General features: G+C 35.7%; 1 protein-coding gene across 1 annotated transcript; it reads right to left on the bottom strand.

The window, feature by feature from the left end:
- Window positions 1-417: 417 nt before the first annotated feature.
- Window positions 418-11,696, bottom strand: LOC123315863 (aminopeptidase N-like). Its single transcript, XM_044901755.1, has 12 exons — window positions 11,559-11,696; window positions 8,617-8,784; window positions 7,547-7,980; window positions 7,110-7,278; window positions 5,299-5,721; window positions 3,032-3,364; window positions 2,771-2,972; window positions 2,405-2,682; window positions 1,973-2,169; window positions 1,144-1,455; window positions 1,006-1,087; window positions 418-838 (listed from the first exon to the last, which is right to left on the bottom strand). Exons 2-12 carry the CDS (start codon window positions 8,782-8,784, stop codon window positions 677-679), a joined length of 2,760 nt encoding a protein of 919 aa, XP_044757690.1. The 5' UTR covers window positions 11,559-11,696; the 3' UTR covers window positions 418-676.
- Between the last annotated feature and the right edge of the window lie 2,827 nt (window positions 11,697-14,523).

The raw sequence follows: 14,523 nt of genomic DNA, 5'->3' as shown, positions 1-14,523 counted from the left end.
TACAACAAGAAAGATATCTAAAAATTCCGATGAAAAATATTGTCTTTGTTACAGACTCTATTCATATCAACCGATGATTCTTTTACTTCTTATTTCTTATTTCTCAAAATATACAAAATGAGGATGTCTCACCTATACAGTATATGCCTGTAGCAGAATTTGAAGAATTATAAACAACCGCACATTAATTATGCATCACATCATTTGAAACAAATCTACAATTTCACAAAATGATTAATAGTTCCCAAATTATTCGAATCATTAAAATATTCACCAATGTGAAAAATGGCTTACGCTGTCCATGTCAATATATATATATATGCTCGATGACGTACATTTTTAATGACAGTTCCAACGTTTTTTTAATTATCTCTTCTATATTGCATTTCATATTGATTTACAGGAAAATAAAACGAATATTTTAATGTAGGTTTATTTGGCTGATATCGAAAAAATATTGACATCTTCACTACATGCATCACTGTTATCCTAATGGACGGTAAAACAAATAAAATCAACTTACTAGACATCTTACCGAATCGATAAAGTGACAGAATGGTCGGATCACCTTTTGAACCAACACAATCTCCTGAAATCAGGTCGATTCGATATACAATAATTTAATTGAGATCTTTAGATCGACCTATGCGAATTAAGTAAGCAGTTGGACTCTAAATTAAACTTTGTAGTCGGTTGTTAGCACTTCTAGTATTCTCTGAATCTCATCTTGGTATTTTGCTTGCCACTGCATGTTTAGTTGAACCGTTTCTACAGCCTGTTTGATGCTCTGGTTTATCTCCGACAGCTTGTCCTCGTTCGTCGAAAGGAAATTTTTGAACTGGAAAAGAAATAAAATATATATTCTAATAGTTATGTACTCATTGTATGTAACTCTTGTCAGCAATAGTTAAACACAAGAAATAGTTCCAGGAGAAGGAAAAAACCGAAAGGAATCAATCTTTTCGAGACAGGAATACTGCAAGGACTCAAACAGTATAGCTTTACCTCTTGGTAATCCTCTGGCTTGGTCATGTACTTAGCCAAGGGCTTCAAATATCTATTGAATATATTCGAATCGCCTTCATTGCTGAAAAAAAAAATCGGAATAACATTTCGCAACAAAAAATTTTGAACAAATCATACTAGTCGTAAATTGCGTTGAAGCTGGTGTACAAGAAGTTCTTGGCGATCTCGAATCCTCTGCTATTGGTGAGGACTGCTGCGAACACCGTCGAGGCATCTTGACGTTTTATGCCGGAGTTTTCCTGTATAGTTAACTCCAAGTAACGTCTCAACAGTTCGGTGTTCTTGGTGCAGCCCAACGCCCTCATCAACAGGTTCTTTTCGCTGGCTAGGTTGGCCTTCTTGTATCGGTTCCACAGGAAGTTCCACTCATTTTCACCACCTTCTTTCACACCGTAACAGTAGACAGAACGACGTATATCCTTAGGAATCCTGCAGAAACGAAAGCTTATGTTCAAAGTGGGAAAATGATACATATCAGTATCATCATAGGCAACTCAGGAATTATGAATAGGACGAAAAAAATGAGATCTGAAAACAAAACTTATTCTCTAAAGTTTCCAAATTACCTATGGAGAAAAATGGCAGGAACTATGAAGAATGAAAAGTTGAGATATAAATTATTCATATTTTATAAAATTTTCATAATTTTGTTCTCCAATCCCATGAAACATCATGAAAGAAATTGTTGTCAGTCCTGATGAAATACTTGCAGTAATACAAGTCAATAATGATAGACTTTAACTAAATCAAACTTCTATTGTTCTCTAATTTTTTATATTTTCACCCAAATCTCGATGAATCTCGTGTTTTCATAAGATACCTTTATTTAAAAGCTGATTTCTCGAAATTGATATCAATGGTATTTCGCTGTGATAAAATAAAATAGATGGGACTATAAACAATAAGCTTTTGGCATTAAGTCATTATTATTCCTGATTTAACTTACGGATTCTCAGTTTCAGAACTATTCTGATATTTTGAGAAAAGTTGCTTGGCTTCCTGTAGACATCCTGAGATGCCGTACATGCAGGACTTTCTGATGATCATTTCCTGGTGACTCACTGTATCCAATCTCTCACTTTCGGTGCTTATTCTCATGCCAAACTTCTCGAATTGAGGATAGAGAAGATTCCTCATGTATTTCTGAATACGCAAAGAAGGCATAGAGTTAATAGAGTTCCTAAAGGCTGCTTGAAAATTCTAGCAAGATTTGACTTTGGGACAATTTTGGAGCAATTTTTTTGTCATCAAAAATAACGTTGCCTCCTTCAAATGAGAGTATTGAGAATGAGGCACAACAAGAGATAACAGAAGAGTTATCTTTTTCGAATGAGATGGACAATATATGAAATCTATTCGAGATTTTGAAGTTTTTTACCTTGAAAAGGTCATGGGTTGGGTATTGCATCGTTTGAATGTCCAAAACGTTGAGATTCTCAATTGCTGTCAACCAAGGCGAGTACTGAGTTTCATTTTTGAGGTATCCAAGAATATCGAAGAGCAGTTGGTATTTGATAAGTCCAACCCAAGCAAACTCAGAAGCATCGTCGATTATTTGAACTCTGTTCAAGACGGGAATGTTCTCCAGATCCTCACTTCTCAATGTGCTGGACAGAAGATTCCAGTTCTGTTCGTCGTAGTTTATTTTGTACAGGGCTGGTAAAAAAAATCATCATACAAAATTAAGAAAGAATTAAGAAAATCAGTTCGAATTCATAACTGGAGCGCTCATTTCTTAACTCACACGCGAGCTGTAGATTGAGAAGCAGCCAACCGTCAGATGGCAGACCGGTGATGGTGGTTTCTTTCAGAGGACAAGTCATCCAGGTTTTCGGAGTTGTTGTGTTCACATCCATTTCCCGCTCTGTGGTGTAACTTACTGGGATCCACCAGCATGTTTCCGCGGATCCATTTCTAGCCCTAATCGTGTCTCTGAAGAACCTCTCCTAAAAACACCCAAACGCAATTTTGCTCAATTCAATTTAACTGCGAAAAATGAACTAACCTGCGTCAAAGTTGCTGTACCGTCCTTGTAATTCCTGGTAACTGTCACAACCGGATATCCGGTTTGCAGCGTCCAAGAATCCATCACTGTGTTGACTGTCATATCGGGCGACATTGCCTTGTTTTTGTGTGCTGCTGTCGTCAAGCTTTTCCAAAGGTCGTCTTGGTCAGCGTTGCCGAATTTATGCTCCTTCAGGAAACTGTTGACACCTTCTTTCAGAGATTCCTCGCCCAAAAACAAACCCATCATTCGAATGAGGAAAGATCCCTTCTCGTAGGACACGGTATCGAAAATTTCTGATATCAGGTCGGGATTATCGATTTTCACGGAAACCTTAAAGAAAATTTGTACTGAAAACGGTTCGTATTTTTCATGCAATAACTTCATTCTATACAATTTCAAGAGGAAGATGCACTTTTTAGTGGGTGATTCGTATGCAAAGAACTATTCTTCATACTTTTCCATACTCTTATTGTATTATTCCATCTCATACCAAAATAGTTTGCTTTTATCCTACCCTATCCCATTGCACATAGTGCTGGCTAAAAGTAGTATCCTTCGAAGCCAAACGACCAATTTCAAGCTCTTACTAGCTGAACTCATGTTGAACTCATGATACAACTTCGACTATTTCCTCATTTACAGACCGAGACACTGACTGTTTACGAATGCGCTCAGGAGTGTTTTAAAATGAACCTCAAAGGGGCTCATATCTATATCACAACGGATAGCTAGGCCAAGCTGAGGTCCCTGGAATCACACTGCCAGAGATCTCTGATGGGAGTGTCGTAATACCATAAGGCAACTGCCCAGAGGCAATAAAGTGGAAAACCAGGGTATTGCGGTGTTGAAGGAAATGAAAAAGCCTATAAACTTGCAGAAAGAGCATCAAGGTTAACGCCTGCTGGACCGGAGCCTTTCTGTGGGGACTGTGGGCTTGGAAAATACTAATATAAGGCAGTGGTCCAACAATGGGAGTTGAACTAGAGAATAACCCTCTGGAGAAACACTCCTGGACTTACTCAGTCAGAGAAATTCGTGATGATTTCACCGACCTACACTAGAAAACTGCTAAAGCTGTCACGAGCTGAGCTTCGGGTGATGGTGGGACTGCTGACAGGGCACCGTCTGTACAAATATCATTTGTACCGTATGGGAAAGTCAGCAGATGAGATTTGTAGGCTCTGTGGATCAGGAGCAGGAACAGCTGAACACATGGTATGCAAGTGTCCAAAACTGGCGGACCTAAGAACCACTCATATGGGGAAACCGGTCCTGGATACTCACGAGGTAACGGCCAAGGCCCCTAAGGATGTGGTCCTTGGGTTCCTATGAATGAGTAGGGTAGAGAACAAAAGATCTACATGGTCGCAGTTCACGAAAGGCTAAAATCGAGCCACACTCGGTTTAAATAATAATAAATTATTTCCTCAATCATCCCCAGCAACAGAACTGTCTATTTTTGGCTCAAAAAGTTTGGATTGCCATTTGAACAACTCTACTATCATCTTTCCTTCGTATAAGGGAGAAAAACTACGTAAAAACAGAGCTCTCTGTTGGATTGTCATTGTTTCTCTTAGAAAGGGCTAAATGGATTTCATTTATTTTTTCCTGAAACTTCCTTCTTAGTACCTAGAAAGTTCTCGTCGAAGATGAATTCGAAAAAGCTGATTGGAAAACAGTAAAAATGAAGAAAACTGAACGAAATTAAAATTTCGCGCGCAGGTGTATGTTGGGTAATCTACCTTCTACGAAAAAGTTATTGTCACTTGCTGGCTATAACAGTTGACAGTGATCTATATGCGAGAGTTCATCATCATATCAGGTGAAAGCGGCGTGCCAGTTTGAATTGGCAATGATACATAATTGTTAGTCTTAACCGGCTATTATTTATAATTGACAACTTGGTCTGGTAATTCTACATTATTTCCAGTTCAAACTAGAGAACTGTCAATTATTATATCATAATGAAAAATAGTGCAATGGCCAATTCAGACTACCCATTTCTTATTCACAGTTGTATGAACTAGAATTTCTGTAAAATGGTCAGTTTGAACCAGCTATTTTCTTAATTTTGAAAAATCGAAAAGAGAAGTCTTGTTTTCCAGGAGCTTCAAATGAAGAATTCCTAAGAGTTCTTTACTGGTAATCAGTTGGTATAAAAAATCAGTTAAGAATTTCCCATACATAACAGACAGTTTTTCAACAACTGACTGATATCTTATTTGGCGATAGGGGAACTCGATTTCTCGAATTGTTCAACTTACGGGATGAGAAGACTTCAGAGCGTCAATGTAAAACACGCTGATGGCTCCGTCCACAATGCTCTCTTCCAGCGAGTTCCATTCCGGATACAGATGGTCGATGGCCAGGGCAGCCATGTAGGTGGCGAATCCCTCGTTCAGCCACAGGTCCGTCCACCATTTCATCGTAACCAAATTTCCGAACCACTGGTGGGCCAGTTCGTGGGCGATGACGCTGGCCACCCTGTGCCGGCTCTGCGTAGTCGAACTGTCCTTGTCGTAAAGAAGGGCAGTTTCCCTGTAAGTGATGAGACCCCAGTTCTCCATGGCTCCTGCGCTGAAATCCGGAATGGCAATCATGTCCTGCTTCGGAAGGGGATAGGGAAGATCGTAGAATTCCTCGTAGAAGGCCAACGCTCTGGGTCCAACGCTGTTGGCGAAGTCGACCTGGGGAAATTCGATATCAGAAGCTGAATCATTGATTTGGGGCAAGATTTGGATTCAGTGGCTAAATTTGATATAATAAGTGATATATTGACTTGGTTAACACATCCAGGATGGCCTGGAATACTTGAAGACTGTGGAAGTTGTTCAAGCAAAAGACAAACAGAGTTATCTTTCGGAAATCGTAACCTCGAAAGAACGTGAATTGAGGATTAGAAAAGCCCATTCAAATTCAATTATTTCTGTCACAGTTATCCTCTATACTCTGCCATTCAGTTTGTTTACTGTATTTCATATCAGCTTTGCCAATGTAATAGCGAATTCTATTGGTAAAACTTGAATTACGCCTTTTAGAATCATTTACATATTCAGAATATGGATTCATTGATACCGGTTTTACAAAAGGAATTGGCCTTTAGTTTGTCAGAAGATCTCAGAATGTCTTTTTCGATTTCAACAATAATTGGTAAAATGGGTTGGGGGACGAGATATCTTTTATTTTTCCTGAACTTTAGACGTGTTTTGAATTGGTTGATTAGGGACAAATATGCACCATGGCGTTCTATAACTTGTTGCCATTTAAAGAGTTCTCACTGCCTCTCTCATGGAAGTCTCTCTCCCTACTGGTGAAAAACTAATCGATTTTCACAACTCCTATAGAGCACAGTTTGGCAATGCAAGAAAAACATGGTTAGGACTTGGACTGGTTGAATGCATCGAAGCTTTCAATGTAAGCTCCTGGAATTTCTGGCTAGTCCCTATATAGACGTGTGAGGTCTGGCTTTGTCATTCCAGGTGAAGAAAGGAAATAGAGACCTGAATTCAGTGTTTGACCATATGGAAACGAATCATAATTGAATCCTCCTGGCTGTTAGCCTGGTCACCTTTTTGAGCTGCTTCACCTCACTTTTACCACGATCGTTCTCTAACAATGTGAATAATTTCTCATCTCCAGCCATCATTGGTCGAAGGAATGGGTAAATTTGATTCAATTTGGCCAAAAGATTCGTGGGTGGCACTTCAATCCGTTATGTTTTTGTACAAATTGGTGTGGTACCCAAACATCGAGCTTCTTTTAGAATATAGCTTTGTGCAAGTGGTTCAGAACCATTTTATGATTGATCCTCAGCTCCGTGGCGATGACTGCTAACCTAATACGTCAGTTTACTGCGATCATTTCAATGATTTTGTCCATATTTTCGACGATGGGTCTGCACGAGCTCCATCTTCAACAACGTTATAGAGGGAACCAGAGATGCACGTAATGGGTTGTTACTGTACAGACACCATTCACAAAATAAGACGCTTGGCTTGCATTTTTGTCTTCATAATAAACCATACAACCATTTTCAAGCTACGACATTATGTTATAGGAGAGAATATTTTCCTACCTGATCCAGGGCATCCTTCCTTGCCCAAATGTTGAAGGTGACATTATTGCCTAGATCTTTCAGCGGAGACATCACATGGCCGAAGTCGGAAATCGTGTAAGCAACAAGGTAAGTCGACATGGGAACTGACTTTTGGAAGATGTCCCAATACCATCCAGGCATTCCAATGCTGAAAATGATTAATGAGTTAACTCTCCACCCAATGTAGTAATTGGCTTCTTAATGTGTGATTGAAAGGAGGAGGAGCAAAAACTTATATTCATGCCTTAGCTATTGAAAAACTCCATATTCATCATTTCGGAATTGATCATGTGAGATGATAATTGAATAAATCCAGAACATAAGAAAAGCATACAGATTTTGAAATGGATAGATGTTGAATGGATGTTCTCATGAGACATCCGATTTTATTCTTTAGTGCTAGTTGCCATACTCACATTGGTTTCGTTGCTTCCAATGGCATGTTGCTCAAGGCTATGTACCCATCCTTCCTGCCTAGGCTGATCTTGAAGGTGGCTTTCATGGATGGTTCATCGAAGCAAGGGAATGCCTTCCTGGCATAGGTAGGTTCGAATTGTGTCACAGACAACCATCTTTTCTCTCCGTTCTTTGTCTCGTATTGGCTCCTGTAGTATCCGCTCAGACTATTGCTCAGTCTTCCTTCGAATTTAATGCTGATCAGGTACTTTTTTCCATCTTCCAATGGCTCTTTCGTGTGTATTATCATCCATTCTTTTTCTTCGTCTTCTTCTATCACATCTATTTTTACGGGGTTGTTGGTTGTAATATCCTTGATCGATATTGTGTCTTCGTCGATGGTTAAATTTTTCATGTGCAGATTTATTTGATCAGTGCTTTCTACGCATTTCGTCTATAAATGAACATGAACTAATTGAAATATTCGTCTCATTTAATGAAATATTTTACTTATTGAAAATACCAAATCAATTTCTCAACTGTACCATCCTAAACCTAATCATCTAGTGAACAAAAACTTTTTCCTTATTTTTTCAAGGCTCTTGAAAATTTCATTTAACCCACAGATTATCAACACTGAAATTTTAGGTACCATATTCATATCTCGTACTTCTTCTTATTTATTAAAATTTGGGAGTAATGAATACACGAAAAATTTCTGATTTTGTTTCTCATTCTTTCATCGATCTCAGTATTTTAATTTATTACTAAAACATTCAATATTGAATGAGCGAAGACGTTTTTGTCTTTAGTTTTTTTAATTATTTTCAACGGTCAGTGACTAAACACTAACATTTTAGACTGCTACAAAACGGAAGCTCATTCACTGAAGAGATGGAAAACATTAACTTTCAACTGAAAGCTTTTTTCTTGTTTTTCTAGAAGAGAAAGGTGTTTTGGAAATCTGAAACATTTTCATTGCCCTGATTTTCTGAATGAATGTCAACACAATTGATACAGCAATGAGATGAAAACTCTCTAACGTGGGAAAGTGAATTAATTATAAGAATATAAAGCACAATTGACTCACCTCGATTTGAACATGTCCATTGAATTTGAAATCATCGTCGAAGTTTGTAATAACGTCGAGCGTATAATGCTCTGGGATAATATTTGTTGGCAATCTGTAAGTGTCATTATCGGTGGATTGCGCTAGCCCCCATACAACGCAATAAATGAAAAATACCTTGAGAATCATCTGAAAAAAAAAATAATTTCTGACGTGGAAAAAAGTGAAAACATCAGTTCGTGATAAATAGACGTCAATCATAGAGACTGATTCGGGATCTATCAGAAACGAAGATAATGACCAAAGTTGAAATTTCAATTTTGGCCTATAACTCGAAAACAAAAGAAGATAGAGTAATGCAGTTGATGGCATTATTAGTTTATCGAAAAAAGACGACCGTAATATGCCAAGCATTTTCCTCTATCTCGTTGGGTTCAAAAAGTTGGAATTCAGGTATCACCAATTTTGTTCACCCTGTACAGGCCTAAGTTTTGGATAACTCCAATTTTAATTCCATATGCTGGGCGTATTCTTACTTTCCATTCTTCCACATCTTTTCCGTTTCTTCTCAATCAAAAGTGAAGAATCTTAACAGATCAGATCTGGTGTGAGGTTCCATTTTCTAAATGTGTTCAGTTTCTTATCGAATTAAAATACTTGAATTTCAATCGATACTAGCTCAATTCTCGAAAATAGTCGTATATGAATTTCTCGGAAAAAAATGCGGTTCTCCAATTTCCTAATGAGCAGTTGAAAGCAGTTGACACAACTGCGGAAAATAGTTGAGCTCATTTAAATTCAAATAGTGAAGATAACATTGCTATGAATTGTCCTTTTGGTACGCGAAAGGAATTTTTTAGGTAGCCTTGTAGATGTTGAGAATCAATAACAGTTACAGGGTCATAACAAAACGGATAATATAACCAGTGTAAGTAGGTATCTATAAGAAAATTCTTCCTTAACTAGACTATGGAAAGATAAGGTTCTGTACTTCGACGAGGAGTTGAACTCAGAATATAGATTAATAATATGGTATACATACTTTGTCAACGATATTTAGTAATCACTAGCATATTTGCTAAAATATCCGTATTAATTCCCGAAAATGTAACTTTTATCAGTGTATTTTGCACATTGAGCAGGACTTCAAGATATTCTGAATGGAGTACACAATAAAATACTCAACCCCAGTTATTGTGAATTTTTTCGTTTTGATTCAAAACAACAACATTCTGTTGTCCAAATCCAAAATAAAACGAGGTGAAAGGAACTGTTCATTTAATAAAAAAATTTAAGATGCTGAAATAAATCAGAACAGTCTATTGAACTTAATATAAGTATTATTCGTAATTTCTCTTTAAATTTATGTATGAAGTTGATAGTACGAAGAGTTAAACAAAATCATGTCCATTACACTAATACTTTTGGACCAGAGCAAATAGGTTAAAAAAGGAGTGGCTAAATAATAGAAGCGACAGACTTGTTTTCAATCTAAGCCACATACCTGTCTAACATGACTCATATGGTTGTTTAATACTCTGGTTGAATTATCTCTTCTCTCATTACAAAACGAGTAGGCAGTTTAAAATTTTTCAATAAACAGTAGAAATTCAAATTTATGTCACAAATTTTCTGTATTTTTGTCTCAATGTTCATTTCATCTGGCAATATTATGGATTGAGCAAACGTAGCTTTCAGAATATGTTCAAAGAACTTGTTGAAAGTTGTAATAATATACACTGAATCCCATACATAGGTAAATGTCAGTTAAGCGATTATATATTTTCATGAGCTAAATCACGTCGGTGTAGATTCTTAGCAACTACCCTCAGAAGAATATTCTGATCTTTACTAACTTGAACAATCGAAAATGAAATTCAATTAAATTAAATATCACCTCAACTTGGAATTCGATTGACTTTTTTCTTCGATTACCTCTGATTGAAATTGATCAAACATACAACAAAGCTCTCTTTTAATTTTTTCAGGGTTGGAGCTAGATTTGGTTCCTAGTTCAAAATATATATCTCATAACGTTCCCATGTAGCCTTGATCCTGGAAATTTCATTGTCTTGCTATCTGCTTTTCTATCAGTTAAAATTTAAAGAAAGCTCAGGAAAAAAAATCTGAAATTAATCGATCCATATACATTTTTTTCTCACTTATCAGCATTCAGAATGAAGTCGGAATCTAGTAGTGTTATTACTAAATCGATTTTTACAAAAAGTTTCACGGATTCAGCTCAAATAGTTTTAGAAAAAAAAATTATGGCAGATGTACAGATTTTTCTTATAATTTCTGAGAATAAAGATGACCTATAATTAACTGATGGAAATTTCAGTGGGGTAATGATTTCTTGATAGGTCGATTCTGAAAGCTCATTATTTCAAATGATAAACAAAACATACAAATACAAGAACGGTGATAATTATTTTGGATTATAAAAATTTTAAAATACATAATACTGTTTCTTTGAGGTGAATGATCTAAAAGAAATTCTCAAAACGCTTCCAGAATTAGTTAAGAGGAGATGTTCTGGGCAACCAAGCCCAAAATAATGAAATTTTTTTCAAAAAGCAACTTTACGTTAGATATTAAATTAAATCTATAACTATATAATATAATATTTTTAAATAATGTAAAAATTGATTAAAATCGATGGTGGACCTTTTTTCAGAATTTAAAAAAAAAGCTACATGCAAAAATGACCCTTCTCTGAAAAACTAATGAAAAAATTGCCTTTTTCTTTCAATTGATTTTTTCAATGAAAAATATCATGAAAAAATCCATGAAGGATTCAAATCCGATCAACATTGAAGAACCTTGTTCTTTAATAATTTTCAAAAATACAACATGAAAATTGTTCGCAATTCCAAGAAAGACAACATAAATAAACAAATTCCTCGATGAAATCACATCGAGAGTTCATCGTACCCCTGGATGAAATTATTGCATCAACTCACCTAAATCTATTTTCAAAAATATTTACGAAACGTATATAGGATGGTGCAAATCTGTATAAATTAAAAACTTGCGACACGTTAGTAGCGCGAAGTTCACAGGTTCGAACTGTAAAAGTATAAACGAACAGAGAAACTTTATTAAAGTAAAGCGCCCCTCTCTTCCAAAACCGAACAGTCCTGTCTTTGGCAGAATAGGTATATTGATTTAATTCCAATAAGTACCCTTCATGCTCGGCGAAAAAAGCTCCCAATATATACGCCTGATCGGTCAGGTAATTTCTTTTCATTACTAAATGGATTTAAAATCTATCCAGCCCGAATCAACTAGGTGGGACTTGGCACAGAAGCGTACTTCTAGATATTCGCAATTTGGGGACAGGTCAGGTTCAACAAACTTCATCCGATTCAGATTCATCACTGCTAGATCGTAATATCGATAACCATCGTGATCAGAACCCGAAGTTCATTTTTAGCGGTTCATTTTTTATCTGTGAATTTTTCCATAAATCTTTTGCCGGAAACTAAGCAGAACACTAATAAATAAGAAGATGAAATAACAGAACATACACACATTGAAGCAAAAATTCTTAATAAATGATAATAATTTCTTCGAAACATAACATTTATTTCATAGTGTTCTTCAGTTGATTATTTTCAAATAATTGATCTTGTGGATTTCATTAATTTATATATAGTGGCGGTGTACATAAATCTAAGGAAAAAGAGTAATATTTACAGCTCATGAGATATATTTGTTCTGTATTTTATATTTTATATATATAGGTACTATAATAAATCTTCTAGCATTAAACTTCAAACAATACATCCTGTAGTTTAAAAATTAAGGAGAAACATTTAAAAATTCCCGAATGATCGAAAACATAGTGAAACACGATATACATGGATATATTATTCCGTACGATGAAATTTCATACTTTTTACTCCATGTGTATCACAGTTATAATAAAATATTGAATGATTTTTTCTATGCGTTCGATTATTGTATGGATACACTTACCTATACATTTTTGGCTGTCCATAGTTCTTGTCCTATACATATTCATATACATATTTCAGAGCAAGGGCGGTTTCAGTATGGTGTCATGCTTCCCCTCTTTGAGAACTTGAGGCAAATATTTTTTCGAATATCGCAAAACTAAAAAGAATTTATTTTTTATTCAAATATGAAGGAGTTTCAGAGAAGTTTACTTTCATAAAATATATTACAATTATAAAGATAAACCTATTTATTTTATATCCACAGACACCTTACAGAATTTCAAACATAAAATTAAGGTCCTACTCCAACATCATTCCTAGAACCGCCACTGCAACGAGATCGATGAAACTGCGAGATTTATTACTAGAAGAGTTACTCCTTCAGATTATAAATCACATTTAGATCTACGATCAGTTTTCTGGGAGATATTCGTGTCGAAAATTATCGTTCGAAAAATCCCGAAAAATAAAAATTCGTCGAGATCGATTAAATTTCGATCACTAGAAGAGCTGTCCTTTCAGAATATATGTCACATTCAGATCTATGTTGACTTCTATATCTCTGGGATATACGAGTGTTGAAGGTTGACCCCCGAGAAGTTCTCAAAAAGATGGGGTTCATTAAAAAATCGTCAAGATCGAGCGGTTGCACTGAGGTCGATAAAATTGATTTATTGAAGGAAGAGTTGCTATTTTATAATATGTATTAAATTTAGATCTAGCTGTGTATGAATACTAATATCAATTTCCTACCATTATTCGATATTTGGTATTTCACTGAAAGATTTCGTAGATGCAGTGCAACGATACAGGATAATTAATATGCTCTAATATGTATAGGTATAAAAAACTTATCTTAATGTGTCAATCAAACTATTTCGAAATGTGGAAAAATATTAAGAAGCTACCTACACTTCTTATTTCGTATCATAAATCCATATAGTTAAAAAAAATTAACGCCTGTTGGGTCTATTCTTTCATATATGTACCTAACATAGCGGAAATAGATACAGTAGGTATACGCTTTTCGTATTTATCTGTATAGGTACAAATATAATCGAATTCCCGTTACCGAAATTACGGTTTAGCAGTACCTACAAGACCCCTAACGAACAAGTTACTTTAAGGTCAGCCTCTTTGCTCATGCGACTAAACGATCTCAAGTTTGATGAGCATGTTTGACCGGGGTCTTCAACCTCAATCGCAAGGTAGCTACTTACCCCTGAAATTACCGTTCTGGTTATTTGGATTTTGAATTCGAAGAAATAGGCATAAGACGGTAGTTTAATTCTCCAACTAGTCAGATCAGATGCTTCATCGCATCACATCACAGTATCACACCATATTCTGAAATATACCTACGCATTTTTCTGTATAAATCACAATTTTATTCATTTTTTATTCTTCCTCATAGTTCGTAGATATTTCTATTTAGTTATTATCAATAAATTCAAGTGTCAAGTGTTATATACTAAAATTTTAAACTAAGGGGATGTGAAGATCTATTATGAAATGTTTGAAATTTGAAGCCATATAAAATATTCTTGTTCATGTTTGATCTTCGCCTGATTTGAGTAAAATTGTGAATTCTCTGGAGTACTATTAGATCTAGTGGAAAAAATGATATCAGAAAAATTCCCACTCGGAATCCATAACTGCAAAACTGAAATTTTGGATTTGATGGTTCGCTTCAACTATATATAATCCCTCATATATGGGTACAATGAAACCTTCAACCTGGATTCTTCTATTAAGTGGCAATAAGTTAAAAGTAGATCTACTTTCAAAGTGCATTAGATTGAATGCACTGGCTTCAACCCAGTAATTTTCATAAATTTGTAAACATACCTACATCAAACATCCGTTTATGTGGCTTAATGTCATCTCCAAATTTAAAAGGGTGCTCTGGTGGAAAGGTCGTCGCTAAAGTAAAAAAGTCATAAATGAAATACGTCCCTGGTTCTTT

The sequence above is a fragment of the Coccinella septempunctata genome, chromosome 6 (genome assembly GCF_907165205.1).
Source record: "Coccinella septempunctata chromosome 6, icCocSept1.1, whole genome shotgun sequence".
Lineage (NCBI taxonomy): Eukaryota > Metazoa > Arthropoda > Insecta > Coleoptera > Coccinellidae > Coccinella > Coccinella septempunctata.
This window is presented reverse-complemented; position numbering and strand designations above follow the sequence as displayed.